General features: G+C 46.1%; 1 protein-coding gene across 1 annotated transcript; it reads right to left on the bottom strand.

Moving 5' to 3' along the window:
* Positions 1 to 446: 446 nt before the first annotated feature.
* GTF2H1 (general transcription factor IIH subunit 1) lies at positions 447 to 19,171 on the bottom strand. The gene is made up of 15 exons (XM_040409775.1): positions 19,036 to 19,171; positions 17,312 to 17,484; positions 16,142 to 16,334; positions 13,956 to 14,118; positions 13,780 to 13,873; positions 12,832 to 12,981; positions 10,045 to 10,124; positions 9,783 to 9,910; positions 7,497 to 7,584; positions 7,247 to 7,335; positions 6,891 to 7,008; positions 5,249 to 5,339; positions 4,413 to 4,528; positions 1,883 to 1,975; positions 447 to 573 (listed from the first exon to the last, which is right to left on the bottom strand). Exons 2-15 carry the CDS (start codon positions 17,463 to 17,465, stop codon positions 487 to 489), a joined length of 1,644 nt encoding a protein of 547 aa, XP_040265709.1. The 5' UTR covers positions 17,466 to 17,484; positions 19,036 to 19,171; the 3' UTR covers positions 447 to 486.
* Positions 19,172 to 19,549: the final 378 nt, after the last annotated feature.

The following is a 19,549-nucleotide window of genomic DNA, read 5'->3' as shown; positions in this document are numbered from 1 at the left end:
AAAAAAAAATCTTTTCTAAAACTATAATCAGGTACAAATCTTAGCTAAAACCTAAGTAAGTCCAAGACACATATCTCCTGCGCCGCTATAAACGGGATATACAAAGTAGCAAGAATAGTGGATAGAATAATTAGGAACGGAAAAAGGGACTTTTCCAGAGCAGCTTCTTACGGAGAGGGTCCAGGTCGCGTCTTCCTGAGTGACCGCACAGAACAGATGTCCTCTCTCCTTTTTTTTTCCTTTTTGGCCATTTGTATACAAAACTTTTGGTTCCTTTAGGAATCCATTTTATCATTTCTCCAGCGCCAAGGACCACGAGAGACTTCTGACCACCACAGCAAACACCGCAGCGCCCCACGCACGTCTGCCAGGTGTCATGTTTTGTATATTTTCTATATGGGTTTGCCCGTCGCAATCTGCAAGTTGTGTGGGATTTATTGTTTTTCTTCTTTTTTTTTTCCCCCCCATGTCTGGGACAGAAAAACCTCACGTTTTCTTCAACATGCGGCGAGACTGCCACATCTGAAACTTGTTGTACGCTGTTTGAAGCATTTCTTCTAAGTGACTCGTGAGCTGCAAGAGAAAACACAGATGATACATTCTAGACCTGAGCACCAAGGAAATCCTGTACGGATGATGAATTACATTCCAGAGCTGCACTCTGCTGGTGCAGTCACTGTGTACATACATTACTTATCCTGTACTGACCCTGAGTTACATCCTGTATTATACTCCAGAGCTGCACTCACTATTCTGCTGGTGCAGTCACTGTGTACATACATTACTTATCCTGTACTGATCCTGAGTTACATACTGTATTATACTCCAGAGCTGCACTCACTATTCTGCTGGTGCAGTCACTGTGTACATACATTACTTATCCTGTACTGATCCTGAGTTACATCCTGTGTTATACTCCAGAGCTGCACTCACTATTCTGCTGGTGCAGTCACTGTGTACATACATTACTTATCCTGTACTGACCCTGAGTTACATCCTGTATTATACTCCAGAGCTGCACTCACTATTCTGCTGGTGCAGTCACTGTGTACATACATTACTTATCCTGTACTGATCCTGAGTTACATCCTGTATTATACTCCAGAGCTGCACTTACTATTCTGCTGGTGCAGTCACTGTGTATATACATTACTTATCCTGTCCTGACCCTGAGTTACATCCTGTATTATACTCCAGAGCTGCACTCACTATTCTGCTGGTGCAGTCACTGTGTACATACATTACTTATCCTGTACTGATCCTGAGTTACATCCTGTATTATACTCCAGAGCTGCACTCACTATTCTGCTGGTGCAGTCACTGTGTACACACATTACTTATCCTGTACTGATCCTGAGTTCCATCCTGTATTATACTCCAGAGCTGCACTTACTATTCTGCTGGTGCAGTCACTGTGTACATACATTACTTATCCTGTACTGATCCTGAGTTACATCCTGTATTATACTCCAGAGCTGCACTCACTATGAGCATACATTACACTACTTATCCTGTTACTGGTCCTGAATTGCATCCTGTATTATACTCCAGAGCTGCACTCACCATTCTGCTGGTGGAATCACTGTGTACATACATCACATTACTTATGCACAAGACTGTATGCATTTTGTGCACATCACCATGAGAAGGCCATGTGGGGATAGGTCATCAATATATTTTCATTGCGCATCCCCTTTTAGGGGAAATCCACTGCACATCATCTAAGCTGGCGATGCAGCCGCCCTCTTAACTAGAAGTACACTAAGTAATAAACAAGAAGTTTCTATTGTGATGCTTCCAATTTCTTGTGGATTAATGGGGGCAGCATCGCTTCCTCTTAAAAGATGGACGGACAAAGTACTGATCCTCGGACAGGACTCACGTTTGTGCTAAGGTAGAGTTTCTTCACCTTCTCCTGGAATGGACACAGTTTAGTAACCTGGAACCTTTCCAAGTTATTCCTCATCTTAATAAGCTGAAAAAGAAACAACATGGTCACCGACTACACAAACGGCTTACAATAAGGAATTAAAGGGGTTGTAAAGGTTCAGATCGGCACTGCTGGCTTTGTCGAGAAGCCATACTGCCTTGGTAATATGTAACCCTAGTTAAAGGCCAAATCAGCAATACAAACCGATATTGTGATGTTTAAAGTTCACAGGGGGTCACAATGTATAAAAAAAAATAATAAGCAGATGAATATAATAAAATAGAAAAACCGTTACAATCCTGCCCCCGGGCACCCCAAACCATACTAAAATATATATATATATATATATATATTATATATACACACATATATACACACACACACACACACACACACACTACTCACCAAAATGTAGAGATATTTGGCTTTCGGGTGAAATTTATGGAAAACTTAAAAAGTTCCAGCTCCAGTGATATTAGATCATGAAAGTCCGGCATTTAAGTAGAAGCAGCGATGGCGATTTCCTCCTCTCAGACAATTTATTGAAACAAAAGCCGACCCCAGTGCTGGGTATACCGCCACAAAATGTCAGTGTCTCAAGAACCTGTCCTGTGGCCTTCAGCATCAATTACAGCTTGAGAACGACGTCTCCTGCTGTTCACAAGGCGACTTATCGTCCGCTGAGGCATGGCATACCACTCTTCTGGAAGGGCGGCCCTCAGGTCATTGAGGTTCTGGGGTATGGAGTTACAAGCCTCTGCACGGCGACTCAGCTGATCTCACAGGTTGTCAATAGGATTCAGGTCTGGAGAAAGTGCAGGCCACTGCATGTGAGGTCCTCCAGTCTCCTGCAGCCGTTCCTTAATGATGCGACCTCGATGAGCTGGTGCATTGTCCTCCATGAAGGTGACATTAGGCCGGTGTTGTTCATGCAGAGGCACAATGACTGGATTAATGATGTTCTTGAAGTAGTATGGGCATGTCACTGCACCCTTCACAAAGTGTAGGGCGGTTCTGTAATGACTAGACACACCTGCCCACACTAACACCACCACCACCACAGGCTCGTCTGGTGACAACAGTGGCTGATGCATAGCGCTCTACTTTATGTCTCCAACATCGCTGGCGGCCATCATTTCTGCTCTGCGTGAATAGACTTTCATCAGTGAACAGCACTGAGGCCCACTGGTCTTATGATGTCAAAATGTGAACAGCATGATGAGGAGGACTGTTTAAATACCAATTCTAATTGAACTAGGAAATTTATTGGGCGATTCATGGATCAAACAATTGTTAATTCTGCCTTTAAGCTCCTTGTTAGAGAACAGAAAGTTGTGCAAAAAGTACTGAAACATTTAACAGTTGGACATGTGCATTTAAAAGTTTAGAGAAGGTCACCTGTAAAGGTTAGAGGTAATTTTAGGTTCTTCCTGAAATGTCACCCACAAGCCAAATATCCCGAACTTTTTGTGAGTAGTGCATATACATATTTTTTTTAGGCTTCTCCAGAAACCTGAATATAAAAATACTGGTTAACAAATGTAAGGTTATGCACATGGGAAGGAATAATGCAAGTCACCCGTACATACTAAATGGTAAAACACTGGGTAACACTGACATGGAAAAGGATCTAGGAATTTTAATAAACAGCGAACTAAGCTGTAAAACCAGTGTCAGGCAGCTGCTGCCAAGGCCAATAAGATAATGGGTTGCATCAAAAGGGGCATAGATGGCGGTGATGAGAACATAGTCCTACCACTTTACAGATCACTGGTCAGACCACACATGGAGGACTGTGTACAGTTGTGGGCTCCTGTGAACAAGGCAGACATAGCAGAGCTGGAGAGGGTTCAGAGGAGGGCAACTAAAGTAATAACTGGAATGGGGCAACTACAGTACCCTGAAAGATTATTAAAATTAGGGTTATTCACTTTAGAAAAAAGACGACTGAGGGGAGATCTAATTACTATGTATAAACATATCAGGGGTCAGTACAGAGATCACTCCCATCATCTATTTATCCCCAGAACTGTGACGAGGGGACATCCTCTGCGTTTGGAGGAAAGAAGGTTTGTACACAAACATAGAAGAGGATTCTTTACGGTAAGAGCAGTGAGACAATGGAACTCTCTGCCTGAGGAGGTGGTGATGGTGAGTACAATAAAGGAATTCAAGAGGGGCCTGGATGTATTTCTGGAGTGTAATAATATTACAGGCTATAGCTACTAGAGAGGGGTCGTTGGTCCAGGGAGTTATTCTGATGCCTGAATGGAGTCGGGAAGGAATTTTTTTCCCCTTAAGTGGGGAAAATTGGCTTCTACCTCACAGGGTTTTAGTTTTTTTTTTTGCCTTCCTCTGGATCAACCTGCAGTATAACAGGCAGAACTGGATGGAGAGATGGCCTTATATACTATGTAACAATATACTCTAATATCAATGTATTATGGAATCCGAGAGAAGCAGGCAGTACACGATGACTTACCTTTTCCTCTAAGAAGGGAGTATTAACGGGGAAACAGGACCAGAAATGACGGAGCAGCTCACCCACCGCCACGTACAAGTGCTTCAGCTCAGACTGGACATCGTTTGGCACCATCTCTAAAAGGGACAGGGGAACATTATTCAGCTCATGCAATGATTACAACCCTCCACAGGTTGGGTCCTCCTGGCACCATGGAGTCACTAAAGAAATGCTGCACAAAATGCTGCTAAGGAGCAAAGTGACCGATCGATGAAAATCCCAAATATAAAAAGATCTTTATTATCCGTTTTATGGTTTACAGGGTTTTCAAATATTTAGCAGTGATGGTCTCTCCTTAAGATGGACCTTTGATGTGTAATTGCTGGGGGTCAAATCCTCAAGCACCCCTAAACTTTAGCAGAGCTGAGAGTGCTTGCGTAAGTGCCACCACAGACCCTTAAAGTGGTTGTTCCAAGTAGTTGATCCAATCCTAAGAACAGGTGATTCAAGAGTCCAAAATAAAAAGGAGCGCCAGTCGAGCCATGTATACTGCTGCTCCATTCATTCTCTGCCGGAGATAGGCGAGTAAAGTGCTCCGCCGTTTCCTGCAGTCCCATGGAGAATGAATGGAGCGGAAATACACCTACTCACCTGGGAAACTCAGGACCTCAGTTCTGGTGATTGGTGGGAATGGTCTGACACCAACCCCCCCCAAATCATATACTTATCCCATATCTGGTGGCGGGGATTTTATAGGATACCTAAGCAGTGTATCTAAATGATGAGGTTGTAAATATGATGGCTTGGCCAGGATGTTGCCATCATCCATGTACTGTGGAAAGGAGCTCAGAACTTACGGTTTATGGCTTGCTGGGTCCCTCCTTGCATCAAAGCACCTCCAGGGGACAAAGCAGAAATTGTACTACTAGCAGCGCTGTTTGAAAGAACCTAAATAAGAATAGAGAAAGATGCAATGGAGATAAAGGCCATATTTGTAACAAGCTGATTCTTCTGTACACCTCCTATAATAGTCAGAAAAGCTAAACGTAAAAATTAAAATTTCTTTTAAACTGCAGCTTTAGATGGGACTAGAGGAAAAAGCACCAGGTATCTCAAGATCAGTACAACATATTCACAGAAAGGGCAATGCAGAGAAAAAAAGCCAACTACGACACAAAGAATCCATGTGGGAATGTAAAAGTTTTTTTCCTCTCTTCCCAATGTAATGGGAAGCTGAAAAAAAAAAAAAGCAATTCCGCCATAGTTATATTGGTTTTACCGCGTTCCCTATGCGGTAAAACTGTCCTGTTACCTTCATTCTCTGGACCAGTACGATTACAGCGATACCACATTTGGTGGATTTTTTTTTTGCGTTTTAATACTAAAAATGAAATTAAAACTTTGGAAATAATGTATTCTTTTCTTCTCCATAATTTTTTATATTTTTTTTAGTTAAGTCTACGGAGCTCATTTTTTTGTTGGGCGATCTGTACGAATAAATAGAGAATCAGCCATTTAGATTTTTTCTTATTTTCACCTTACGGGATAAATACATTTAGATTTTAATAGTATAGGTGTTTTGGGACATGACCGTGCAAATGATCCTTATATTTTTTTTATTTATTCTTATTTATAATATGGGAAAAAAGGTTGATTTGATTTTTTTTCCAATTTTTATTAAAATTTTTTTTACTTTTTTTCTCACCAAAGTCCCACAAGGGCACTTTAACATGCGATCTTAAGATCACTACTCCTATAGACTGTATTTATGTAAGAATTGAATAACTTCTAATGGAGCACTGCCCCCTGCAGGCCTCCACAGAAATATACCTGTGGCAGGCATGATAATCTAGGAAGTGAGGAGAGCACAGACAATGTGCAGAGTTGCAGGCATGATGGGACTAAGCTGCGCATAGGCCATGTGACTGAAGACCATGATGTCAAAAGGCCTAGGATAAGCTATGAGAAGGCCATGGCGCTGGTGTCTTCTCAAACAGCTGATCGTCCGAGGTCCCAGATGTTGGTCTGATCAGACACTGATGACCTATCCATAGGATAGGTCATCAGTTAAAAAAAAAAAAAAAAAACTCAGCACACCTCTTTAAATATCTGCAAACGGCATTATCGCCGATCGCAGACATTAGCCCTTTGTGTCTGCTGTTTAAAACAGCAGAAACCTGGTGGCTATGGCGCTTGCGAGCAGGCGTCATCTTTAAAGACCCGAGCAGCGCAATACACGTACGGCGGTGGTCGGGAAAAGGGTTAAAGGACTGCTCCAGCTGAAACAAAACACTGACATGCAGGGTCTGGGGGGCAGGGCATGACTCAGGGAAGCTCTCTGAATCTCTTGGTCATGCTGCGTCCTCTCAGGTCCTGCATTAGGAATATGACAGCACATCAGTGTTGGTTGCGGGGCTCCTTTAAGACTCAACTTTACGTGGTTTAGAATTGTTCACATCATTTGTAACAGTGTCACCTGCACAGATACCCGTCACCCACCTGAGTTAGTCTTGGTACATAGCTTTCCATTTGTTGTTTAATACTATTGAAGGAGTTAATAATATCCTGACTGGTTGTATATTGCTGGGATTGGACCGGAGTTGGACCATGATAATACCTGCAGAAACACCAGATAATAAACCAGTAAACATGACCATCAGATGCACAGAGTGCTGGTTTTAAAGGGGTTGTCCACAATTTAAAAAAAAAAAAAAAACACACATTTTCGGGATTCATGGGGGTGGGCCCCAGCGTTTAATCCCGCAGCGATCAGCTACTTATTATCCTCTATCTGTGGATAGGGGATAACGTCTTGGCACAACCCCTTTAACATCGTCCGTGGGTTTACAACTTACCTATCTGATTTCTTGAGGTTTAGTGCTATTGGTTTGATACGGGTACGTTCTTCTAAGTCTTCATAGTCTATGGCCTCCTGCAACTTCACCTACAGCAATCAACAATACAGTAGTCCTGATACATATGGCAGATCTGGAGCAATTCAATGGCAAGAAAATAACACAGGCAGAAGACCAATAATCTACTCTACAGCTCATGCAACAGCTGCCCCTCGCTCACACCAAGTGGGTGAAGTGCCGTCCTTATTACCTTCTTTACAGGGGGCTGGAAGAAGTCGGAGTCCCGGGAATTGCCATCTGTGCTACTCGTCTCACTGTATTGGTCATTTTGTGCTTCTCTGGAGGGGAAAAAAAATCTCAGTCAGTCATTCTGCACTGTAGTAAACTTGCAGTGGAGCTCATCTACCAGTGTGTGGCGCTGTCAAACACAGAGAAGAGGCTACAGTTTCTATCTGTAAAGATTTGGAATAAAAAAAATGAAAAAAATCTTTTTTTAAATACATCTTTATAATGGTTGGAGAATGTTTTTTTCCCTGTTACAGAGCTCCAAATCCCCTGCATAGTCACAGATAATTATTATTGTATTATTATTGAGTGCAATGTATAATCAGCGTGGAGAAAGCTGGGAGAGTCTTTAAACATGGTGCCCGCAGTGGATGCAGTAGCTGGCGGGACTCTGCCGTTTCAAACAGCAGAGGCCCGCAGCTAATGTCTACGACTGGCAATAATGCCGATCGCAGGCATTTAACCCTTTAGATGTTGCGGTCAAGCTCGATCATGGGATCTAAATGGCGAAAAACCCAGAAGCGCACACTTCCGGGTTAAGATTAGCTCTCCCATGCGGCGATCAGGGAAGCTGGTCCTTCGTTCTAATGTGCTTAGGCTACTTTCACTCTGGCGTTTTGGTTTCCGTTTTTGAGATCCGTTGAGGGCTCGGCGGTCCAAAACGGATCAGTTTTGCCCCAATGCATTCTGAATGGATAAGGATCCGCTCAGAATGCATCAGTTTGCCTTCGTTCCGCCTCCATTCTGATCTGGAGGCCGCCTGCAGCGTTTTGGTGTCCGCCTGACGATGCAGAGGCAAACGGATCCTGACACACAATGTAAGTCAATGGGGACGGATCCGTTTTCACTGACACAATAGAAAACGGATCCGTCCCCCATTGACTTTCAATGGTGTTCAAGACGGATCTGTTTTGGCTATGTTACAGATAATACAAACGGATCCGTTCTGAACGGAGGCATGCGGTTGTATTATCTGAACGGAAGCGTTTGTGCAGATCCATGACGGATCCGCACCAAACGCGAGTGTGAAAGTAGCCCAAGTCTCTCTGAAGAGACCCAGCGTATTAGAGCTGCAGTTCCTATGTCGGTCTGCAGGTGGCAGGCTAACATAGGATAATAGTCAGCTTATACTGTAGTTCTACGGAACTACAGTATAAGTTCAAAATAAATCTGACTAGTCAGTATTGTAGACTCCTAGAGGGCATCATGGGCATTGCTGTGTCCAAAAATGCCTGTACTATTAAAGTATAAAAATATTTATCCCATACGGCGAATGGCGTAATGTAAAAAGAAAAAAAAATCTAAATGGCCTATTTGCAAACACTCCAAAATCATATCAATAAAACCTACAGATCGTCCCGCAAAAAGTAAGCCCCCACACAGCTCAGTAGACTGGGGGGTCATTATACGGCGATATAAGAAAAAAAGCGGCTTCCGGAAGCAACCGCTTCTCCTCTGGGCCACATAGGAAATTGCCCAAGGTGCGCATCTATGCCACCAAGCAACATTCCCCCATAACGCTCCAGAGCCCCCCATACTGGCTACCGCGTCTCTGCTGCCCCCCCCCAACGCATAAGAACGTGCCGCCAATTCACAGAACAGGGAAACCGCAGGTAAAAGAGGGCACCCAAGGGAGAAGCCACACAGTGCCACAGGCTTCCCTCAGAGACCGGAAACCATACTGAAGTGGGAGGAGAGCCTCCGCCTTTTTATACTTCAGGTTTCCTGTCCATGGGCGCGGAGCCTCTATCTCGTGGTGCTGTCGTGGGTGAAGGGAAAAAAATGCCATCTGCTGAAGTGAGACAACCCTTTAAGACATTCACTTTAAGGCCTCATACACAAGGCCGTTGCCCAGCCGTGCCCATACTGTGGCCTGCAAACAGCGGGTCCATAATATACGGGCACCAGCCGTGTGCACACCCTACCACGGATGCGGACCCATTCACTTGAATGAAACGGAGGCACGGATCGCAAGCCCATGGAATCACTACAGAGTGGGTTTTCTGCCTGTGCATGCACTCCATTTTTGCAGTCCAGACCCCATTCAAGTGAAAGGGTCCTCGTCCACAGAGGTTGGGCACACGGTTGGTGCCCGTGCATTGCGGACTGCAATTTGCAGTCCACAGCATGGGCCCGGCGGGCACGCGTTTGTGTGCATGAGCCCTAAAGCCAACCATAGACATTTCTTTGGACACTCCCGAGAAGCTGACAGCTATGTAATGTATATGGGCGAGAAGGAGATAAACCTCACTCTTTTCGGAGTCCCGCTGCCAGCACCATGGCACTGTGGTGGTTGAATCGTTTGATGATGGCAGCATTGCTGTTCTCTTTCACAGATTTTGCATTTGAAGTTGATGGCACAGACGACATCCCATATCCCTGAAACACAAAGACAGATCATGGTCACCTACTTAGAACAACACAGCGGCCGGGAGGAGCACAGAGAACCACAGGTCACATAAGGGACGAAACCCTCCAGGACGACCAGCACGGGACATCTTCTATCATCTTACCTCATCAAGACACTTGTCCTCCAGAGACAACAAGTCTAACATTGGATTCTTTACCCCTTGGGAGACCAAAGACTTCAGACCTAGAAACAGATCAGCAGACAAGTTCATTATCTGGAAGTAGAAGGATTCCCAGAACAGTCTCTTTAGGAAAGGACATCAATACCAGGTCGGTCGGGGTCCGACAATCAGCTGTTTACAAGTGACAGTCCCAAGTGTTAGCAAAGGCCACGCCTGGTATTGCAGCTTTCTGCAGCTCGCCCCCATCCAAGCGAATACCAGACGCGGCCCCTACATAATACACGGTGCTGTACCTGTAAACGAAGGGGACAGGACGCGACCACTACATAATACACGGTGCTGTACCTGTAAACAAAGGGGACGGGACACGGCCCCTACATAATGCACAGTGCTGTACCTGTAAACAATAAAGGGGACGGGACACGGCCCCTACATAATGCACGGTGCTGTACCTGTAAACATTAAGGGGACGGGACGCAGCCACTACATAATGCACGGTGCTGTACCTGTAAACAATAAGGGGACGGGACGCGACCACTACATAATACACAGTGCTGTACCTGTAAACAATAAAGGGGACGGGACACGGCCCCTACATAATACACAGTGCTGTACCTGTAAACAATAAAGGGGACGAGACACGGCCCCTACATAATACACGGTGCTGTACCTGTAAACAATAAAGGGGACGGGACACGGCCCCTACATAATACACAGTGCTGTACCTGTAAACAATAAAGGGGACGGGACACGGCCCCTACATAATACAAGGGGACGGGACGCAGCCACTACATAATGCACGGTGCTGTACCTGTAAACATTAAAGGGGACAGGATGCGGCCCCTACATAATGCACGGTGCTGTACCTGTAAACAATAAAGGGGACGAGACACGGCCCCTACATAATGCACGGTGCTGTACCTGTAAACAATAAAGGGGACAGGACGTGGCCCCTACATAATGCACGGTGCTGTACCTGTAAACAATAAAGGGGACAGGACGCGACCACTACATAATACACAGTGCTGTACCTGTAAACAATAAAGGGGACGGGACACGGCCCCTACATAATACACAGTGCTGTACCTGTAAACAATAAAGGGGACGAGACACGGCCCCTACATAATACACGGTGCTGTACCTGTAAACAATAAAGGGGACGGGACACGGCCCCTACATAATACAAGGGGACGGGACGCAGCCACTACATAATGCACGGTGCTGTACCTGTAAACATTAAAGGGGACAGGATGCGGCCCCTACATAATGCACGGTGCTGTACCTGTAAACAATAAAGGGGACGAGACACGGCCCCTACATAATGCACGGTGCTGTACCTGTAAACAATAAAGGGGACGGGACACGGCCCCTACATAATGCACGGTGCTGTACCTGTAAACAATAAAGGGGACGGGATGCGGCCACTACATAATGCACGGTGCTGTACCTGTAAACAATAAAGGGGACGGGATGCGGCCCCTACATAATGCACGGTGCTGTACCTGTAAACAATAAAGGGGACAGGATGCGGCCCCTACATAATGCACGGTGCTGTACCTGTAAACAATAAAGGGGACAGGATGCGGCCACTACATAATGCACGGTGCTGTACCTATAAACAATAAAAGGGAGGGGACACGGCCCCTACATAATACACGGTGCTGTACCTGTAAACAAAGGGGACGGGATGCGGCCCCTACATAATGCACGGTGCTGTACCTGTAAACAATAAGGGGACGGGATGCGGCCCCTACATAATGCACGGTGCTGTACCTGTAAACAATAAGGGGACGGGATGCGGCCACTACATAATGCACAGTGCTGTACCAGTAAACAATAAAAGGGAGGGGACACGGCCCCTACATAATACACGGTGCTGTACCTGTAAACAATAAAGGGGACGGGATGCGGCCACTACATAATGCACGGTGCTGTACCTGTAAACAATAAAGGGGACGGGATGCGGCCACTACATATATATAATGCACGGCGTCCCTACATACATATAAAAATTTCTGTCTGTCTGTCCTTTATGCGCAGCCAAATGACTGGAGCGATCGGCACCAAATTTGGCATATAGGTTCAATAGGTGTCCAAGAAGGTTTTAGGTCTCAGCTAACTATGACTTACAGTTCTTGAGTTATTCCCAAAACATGCAAATATTGCACCATCACATGACCTGTATTAGCCAATAGGAGATTGCAGGCCCTTCAATCTTGACATACACACAGTTTTACATCAGGTCTCCATGACTCAGCCATTTTTCTTCACTGTAGGTCACAGTTAAGGGGATGGGCTGCTCTAGCGGTCATAATTAAGGGGTGGGGCGCTGTGGCTATTAAGGGGTCAGGCCACAGTGGAGGTCACATTAGGGTAGCGGGGTGCTGTGGAGGCCACATTTTAAGAGGACAGGGCACTGTGCAGGTTACTGTTAAGGGGGCGAGCCACTGTGGAGGTCACTGTTAAGGGGGTGGGGCACTGTAGAGGTCACTGTTAAGGGGGTGGGGCACATGATACCAGCGCATGAGTCTGAATCTGTCACCTTAGCGCTAGGGAGAGATTCAGACTCATACATGTGCTGCGGGTTCTGGGCTAGGATCACGTGCCCAATGTACGGCACATGATCCCGGAAGTGACCGCCGCGTGGGATCTCAGCGCAACCAAAATAACCCCTTTAAGTTGTGTGTGCATCAAGGATGGAGAAAATACACTGTGAGCCCTGTGTACAGCACTGCAGAATAGGTTGGCATTATATAAAGCAGCAATGACCTTTCTCATCCATCTTGGCGCACTCCGCAAACAAGTCTTTAGATCCAGTGTTGAGCCGGTCTCGATGAAAATAATGTGACTGAAAAAAGCGAGTCCAGAACTCCTTCTCCGTCATGTTGTGGGGAACGTTCTCATCGTATTTCAGCTTTACTGCAAAAAAAAAAAAAAAAAAGGAGAGGTTATTAGTCTCACGACAGCCGGGAATCCTGACTGTGTGTTCAGAAAAATGTGAAAAAATTATGCAGTTCTGAGTCGGATACAAGCACCGAACTAATGGAATTTTCTGAACTACCTGATGCTGGATTAATGGATTTGTATTGTACTTTGAAAATGATTGGCACTGCCCCTGCTCTAAAGAATTTAAAGCAGGCAGAGCTAAACTTCCATGGGCGGCACTATAGTTCAGTCATACACATTAGATTAGCATGGGCCAAACATCTAATGGGTATGGGGGTTGAGTTTCTAGACTCTGCCCTCTTGGTAGAAGGTGGGGATAAGAATGATTGGTCATGTTGGATTTCAACATGCACAATCATTTTGTTCTTTAGGCCTCATGTACACGACCGTATGTAAAAAACGCAAAGAAAGGATCCGCAAAAGATACGGATGACATCAGTGTGCATTCCGTATTTTGCGGAACGGAACATCTAATAGAACAGTGCTATCCTTGTCCGTAATGCAGACAAAAGCACAGTACGCCACACTTTTCTATCCTGCAGAGTCCAGTGAATGGATGCTGCTGTATGGCATTTGTCTGAGACGTCTGTTTAATATGTACGTTTTTTGTACACGTTAAACGAATGGCAAAACAGTGATGTGATCCCAGTCTAAAGTGTATGGCCGGCCTCTGTACATGTTTCCTGGGGGTCCATGGTTCAAATCTGACCAAGGGCCACATCTACCTGGAGATGGTGCATTCTCTGTGATTATGATCATCTAAAAACCCACCTGCTGGATATGTGCGGAATATGGACTCGATGATATCCGGGGTCAGGTTATATCTCAGACCATTGCACCCATCAGTTTGGGGACGAACATCAGCCTTAGGAGAAAAATTGAAAAATTTTGATTTCATCAATAGCGTCTCATACATTTTAATAAAAATCCCCCTTAAAAAAACGCACCAGGAAGGCAGCGGAGATCCCCACGTCTTGCTTGTTATTGGACAGGCTGTTCTCCAGGGAGTTGAGGCTCAAGCGATTAGCCCAGAACTCCTCGGCGCTGATCACCTGACTGACCACCAGGTCCTTGTAGAGCTGGAACAAGACCGGGTCCTCCTTCAGCATCCTGCAGGAAGGAAAGAACTCTGCTTTCATATCAACCAAAGTGTTTCACGTCCTGTCACTGAACGGAAACCTTTCTGTTTACCTTCGGAGACAGAAGACGCGTTCTGCCACAGCTGATGAGTTCGTTACAGTGTGGGCCTAGGCAGTTCTCAGCGAGCTGAGCGCAGCAGCACAAATCTCTCTCCTACGCTGATACATTGTAACAAAGTGCAGCCTCTGAATGTAAGCAGTGATTGACTGAATTAAGGTGGGTTCACATCACGTTTTATGCCTCCATTTGACTTATACTAGGGATAAGCGAATCCACTTCGGATGAAACATCCCAAGTCGATTCGCATAAAACTTAGTTACAGGAGGTCCGTACAGTATTAGAATGTATTGGCTCTGATGAGCTGAAGTTATTGCTTTGCGAAGTCTCGCGAGACTTCACGTAATAACTTCATAAATTAATTAAAGTGGAACCGAACATGAGTTTGGGAAATGTTTTTTTACAGTACAAATTAATTTATGAAGTTATTACCCGAAGTCTCGCGAGACTTCGCAAAGCAATAACTTTGGCTCATCAGAGCCCATACATTATAATACTGTAAATACTGTACGGAGCTCCTGCTCCATACAGTATTGGAACAAAGTTTTATGCGAATTGACTTCGGATGTTTCATCCAAAGTTGATTCGCTCATCCCCAACGTAGACGTTCTTGTCTCCTGCACAGTCAGGTAAAAACATATATATATTTTTTTTGGAATGGAACCTCTATGGTGAACGGATGCCACTGTACGGCATCAGTCTGAGGCATCCGTTTAACGTATACGTTTTTTGTATATGTTAAAAGGATGGGAAAAACGTGACGTGAACCCAGCCTTAACCACTTTGCGACATGCACCATATGCATTTGGCACTGTCACCAGGGACCATTAGGAGATGATCCCGCACCGGGAGTCGACTAATATACAGCCAGGCATCAGCAGCAATGGTGATAACTCAGATCCTGGCCTTTTAACCCCTTACGTGCAGTCAGTTTATTACAGAGGAAGCTGTCTCTCTCTGTCACCCAGTCACCCCTCCCCCTAATGTAATCAGAGGTGGACTGGTCATAGACCTTGCAGAGAAATTTCCCAGTGGGTTGATGCCTAGGGGGCCACCAGTGCCCACCTCACAGCTGCTGCTTGGGTACATAATGATCTGATGCTCTAAGGGTACTTTCACACTAGCGTTTTTATTTTCCGGCATAGAGTTCCGTCCTAGGGGCTCTATACTGGAAAAGAACTGATCAGTTTAATCCCCATGCATTCTGAATGGAGAGCAATCCGTTCAGGATGCATCAGGACGTCTTCAGTTCAGTCGTTTTGACTGATCAGGCAAAAGATAAAACTGTAGCATGCTACGGTTTTATCTCCGGCGAAAAAAACTGAAGACTTGCCTAAATGCCGGATCCATTCTTCCGGTCTGTGCATGCGCAGACCGGTAAAAAATTTGAAAAAAGATACAAGATGGATCCATCTGTCCGCATGACAAGCAGAGAGACGGATACGATCTTGCAATGCATTTGTGAGACGGATCCGCATCCAGATCCGTCTCACAAATGCTCTCAGTCACAGCCAGATTGGCGGATCCGGCGGGCAGTTCCGACGACGTAACTGCTTGCCGGATCACACTGCCGCAAGTGTGAAGGTAGCCTAAGCGTTATAAGGGGAATCTGTCAGCTCTGAAGTCCGGTTATGTAATCTTTAGCTTCACACTCACTCGAGCTCCCACAGACCAGCAGTAAAATGCATTGAGAGGACTCCTGAGCTCACGCACATAATGGGGAGGACTCAAAGAGGAGTTGTGTTTTGGAGCTGACAGATTCCCTTTAATTATTGCTAGGAGCATCAGGTACTCACACACCTGGCCAATGATTGCAGGAGCCATGAAAAAATAAAATAAAATAAAACCAGCAGAATAACTGCTTTAATAGAAAGCTGCAGAACCTGACTGGGGGCCCCGCGCAGAGTGCAGTCCGTACGCTATTTAGGGCCCTCACCTGTTCTTTTCCTCCAGTTCCTTGTTCGCCTTTCGCTTGAACTTGGGGAGCAGCTGCTGCAGCAGCTCTTTCACGGCGTCCCTCTCCTTTATTGCTGTGCTTTCATTGGAGAAATGTAAGTTTGTGTTCTCTCCCGTGTGCAGGACGAGCTGGAGCTGGACTTTTGCTTTGCCATCGGGGCTGATCTTCTGACCTGGAGAAAGTAAACAGGGGAAAGGTCGCATGTGAGAAGAAAGATGGACGTCAAGATCTTAAAGGGATTGTTCACTTTCAGAGCTTCCAATTTTCTAAAGGCCTCATTCGGTCGGCCGTTTTCAGATTGGCAAATTGCGGATCTGCAAAACAACGGATACTGGCACAGATTTGGAACGCACATGGCCCCAACCATAATGCCTATTCTTGTCCACACTTGTGGACAAGAATAGGACATGCTCTATCCTTTCTGCGGAGCCGTGGAACGGAACCACAGATGCGGACATGGTGTGCTGTCCTTATCTTTTGCGGCCCCATTGAAATGAATGGGTGCGGACCCGTTCATACAGCCATCTGAATGGGCCCTAATGTGGAGGTAAAAGGGAGGGCGGGAGCAAAGCCTGAGGCTGCACTACTGATTCTGCCTCCTTCTGGAGCAGTATGGAAGCAAAGCATGAGGCTGTACTACTGATTCTGTCCCCTGCTAGGCTCGTGTGGAATCAAATCCTGATATCGCCTCCTTGTACAGTAGAAAGAGATGAGACCCTGAGGCTGCACACCTCATTCAGTATCTTTCCAGAGTAAGGTGGGATCAATGCCTGATGCTGCACTACTGATTCGGTCTCCTTCTAGAGAAGGGATCAGCAACCTCTGGCATGCCAGCTGTTTTGCAACTACAACTCCCAGAATGTTCCATTCACTTTTATGGGAGTTACAAAACCAGCTAACCAAGAGTGCATGCTGGGAGCTGTAGTGCCAAAGGCTGCTGACCCCTGTTCTGTAGTATATTGGGATGAAAGCCTGAGGCTGCACTATGGATTCTGTCTCCTAGAGGAAGATGGGCCCAAAGCCTGAGGCTGCACTACTGATTCAGTCTTCTGCTTCTACTCACAATACATCAGCGACAGACGCAGCAAAAGTCTTAACAGTGGCCCAATCCGGACACAATGACCACAGGACCCTCCGTCACCCACTCACATTTGATATCTCCGTACATGTGGCTCACAGTGAACCGGTCCTTCCCCTCAGGGGCCCAGGCAATCCTTTCCGCCATCAAGTAAAGGGCCCCATCTTGTTTCTTCTGGCGCACCTTCTTGACAATCAGTAACACTTCTTCGGATGACGTAGCCATGGTGGAGATGGCTCGGGCGCTGCGGACATAAGGTGACAGTGACGAGACCGATCACACGGAGCGGATAATCTGATGAGTCACATCACAGTAAGAAGAGGGGATAAGAGCTGCGTCAGCAGGAATGCAGGCAGGATGGTGGGAGTGATGGGTCAGGAAGTATAATGGTCTATTAACCCTATAGGCGCTATCCTAATTGTACCTGTTCAATACTTCTGGGACTACAGCTCCCATTGGGCTTATCACCCAGCATTCCCAAGCTCCTGGGTGGCAAATTTACCACGTTACTCATCCTCTACCCCTTGACTGCTGCCTTAAACTAGAGCATTTTGTGACTCCCCCCCCCAGCCAGAAAATAATGACACCCCCACAGGAAAGCTTTGTGACCACTACCTAACCCCAGAAAGCAGAGTGATCTGCATGAGGTAGGCAATAAATGTTAGACCTATGCCTCGGGGGGTCCCGTGGGTGAATTAACCCCCCTCCATTCTAACATTTCTAAATGCTAATGGATGGAATACCCCTTTAGCCATGACGCTGCACTGATGAGAGACTATCGGTGGCCTGGATCCAGGTACATTACTTATAAATAAAGCAAATCCTAATCGCCGCTCCCTATTTTCTGGCCGTACGTCAGTGCCAGCGATGAATGAATCACAGGCACGTGATGAAGTGAACGGAGAGGTTTATAGGCAGCAAGTGCTGAGTAACCACCATCTATATATCCGTCTGTGCGGCAGGATCCTCTGGGAAGGAGGGCAGAAATGGACTAAAAACGGGTGTAAGGCAAAAGTGGAGCAATCGCCTATAGCAACCAGTCAGATCCCAGCTGACTGGTCGCTATGGTGACAACTACAGATACGGATCATTTTTAAAGATCTCTGCTTGCTGTCACTTTTGATTATACAGACCACTAACTCTGACAGCCCGGCATCTGTTACAATCGTATCCGGCCTAGACAACCTGGCCTTCAGGCTGATACATTGTTGCAGGCTCACAGACTGGAAACAGAGTAACACAGGATGGGGGTTTTGAGCCTTTGATTGTAAATGGTCTGATTCACTGACAGCAAGCAGAGATTCTCAGAACTGGGGAGGGGGGGGGCGGGGGGGACATAAAAGCAACATGCACGTCAATTGGTGCGGCCATTGCTCCGGCGGTTACATCTATGGCGCCCTACTAATATTTGGCAGTCAGCAATGTTGCAAAACTAAAATTTAGGGTCTCCGTTGCATATGCATAATTCTCACCCCAGCTACACAAAGGCTGGTGTATTAGTATATATACGGTATGGAGGACTCTGTAGTATTAGGGTACAGAGCTGACAGGTGTAGGGGCCAGTCTATTACCATATATAAGGGAGGGGTCTGCACTGTATAAGGGCACACTGCAGGTGTATTCCAATATATAAGGTAACAGGGGCTTCTGAGGTGTTGGCAACGTAAAGGTGCAGTCACTGAGCACAGAGGTGTGTGTATTAGCGTATATAAGGTAGGGGTCACTATGGATACATATGTACACGGTGGGTCTCTAGGTGTGTACACGCAGGTAGGTGAGGAATGGAGACACGTACCGCTCCGGTTAGGCGCACACAGGCAGCAGCTCCATGCTCCCAGGCGGCCCCGCTCACCGCTTCCTTTTTCCCTTCCTTTGGCTCTAGCTACGGAGCTTCGCGCAGTCCAAACTAGCCCGTGCGTAGAGCAGTTCACCCTCGACCACTGATTGGCTCGATAGAGTCACATGGGCCCCGGTGACAGCCGGCGGCCGCTAATGGAAGCTTATTGGTCAGTTGGCAAAGGAGTTTCAGATTGGTTGTTCCGGGTCACGTGGTACGTGCCACAAACGCGTCAGTGGAATCCCTTGAGCAGAGGAGGGATGGGCTAAAAACGTAGTAACGTATGACGCTTACTACGGAAGCCGATCCCACCAACAAAATGGCTTCCTATTCAGTACTTACTGGTAATACGTCACAGCAGTAAACTTCCCTGCCTTACGAATTACACTAATTTTTAAATACTACATTGTAATGTAATGAGAAGTGCTGTGCTTCGCATTGCTTCTTTTATTTTGTACAAAGAAAACTTTAT

The sequence above is a fragment of the Bufo bufo genome, chromosome 10 (assembly GCF_905171765.1).
Source record: "Bufo bufo chromosome 10, aBufBuf1.1, whole genome shotgun sequence".
NCBI lineage: Eukaryota > Metazoa > Chordata > Amphibia > Anura > Bufonidae > Bufo > Bufo bufo.
The sequence above is the reverse complement of the archived record's forward strand: the minus strand, read 5'-3'. Positions and strand labels throughout refer to the sequence as shown.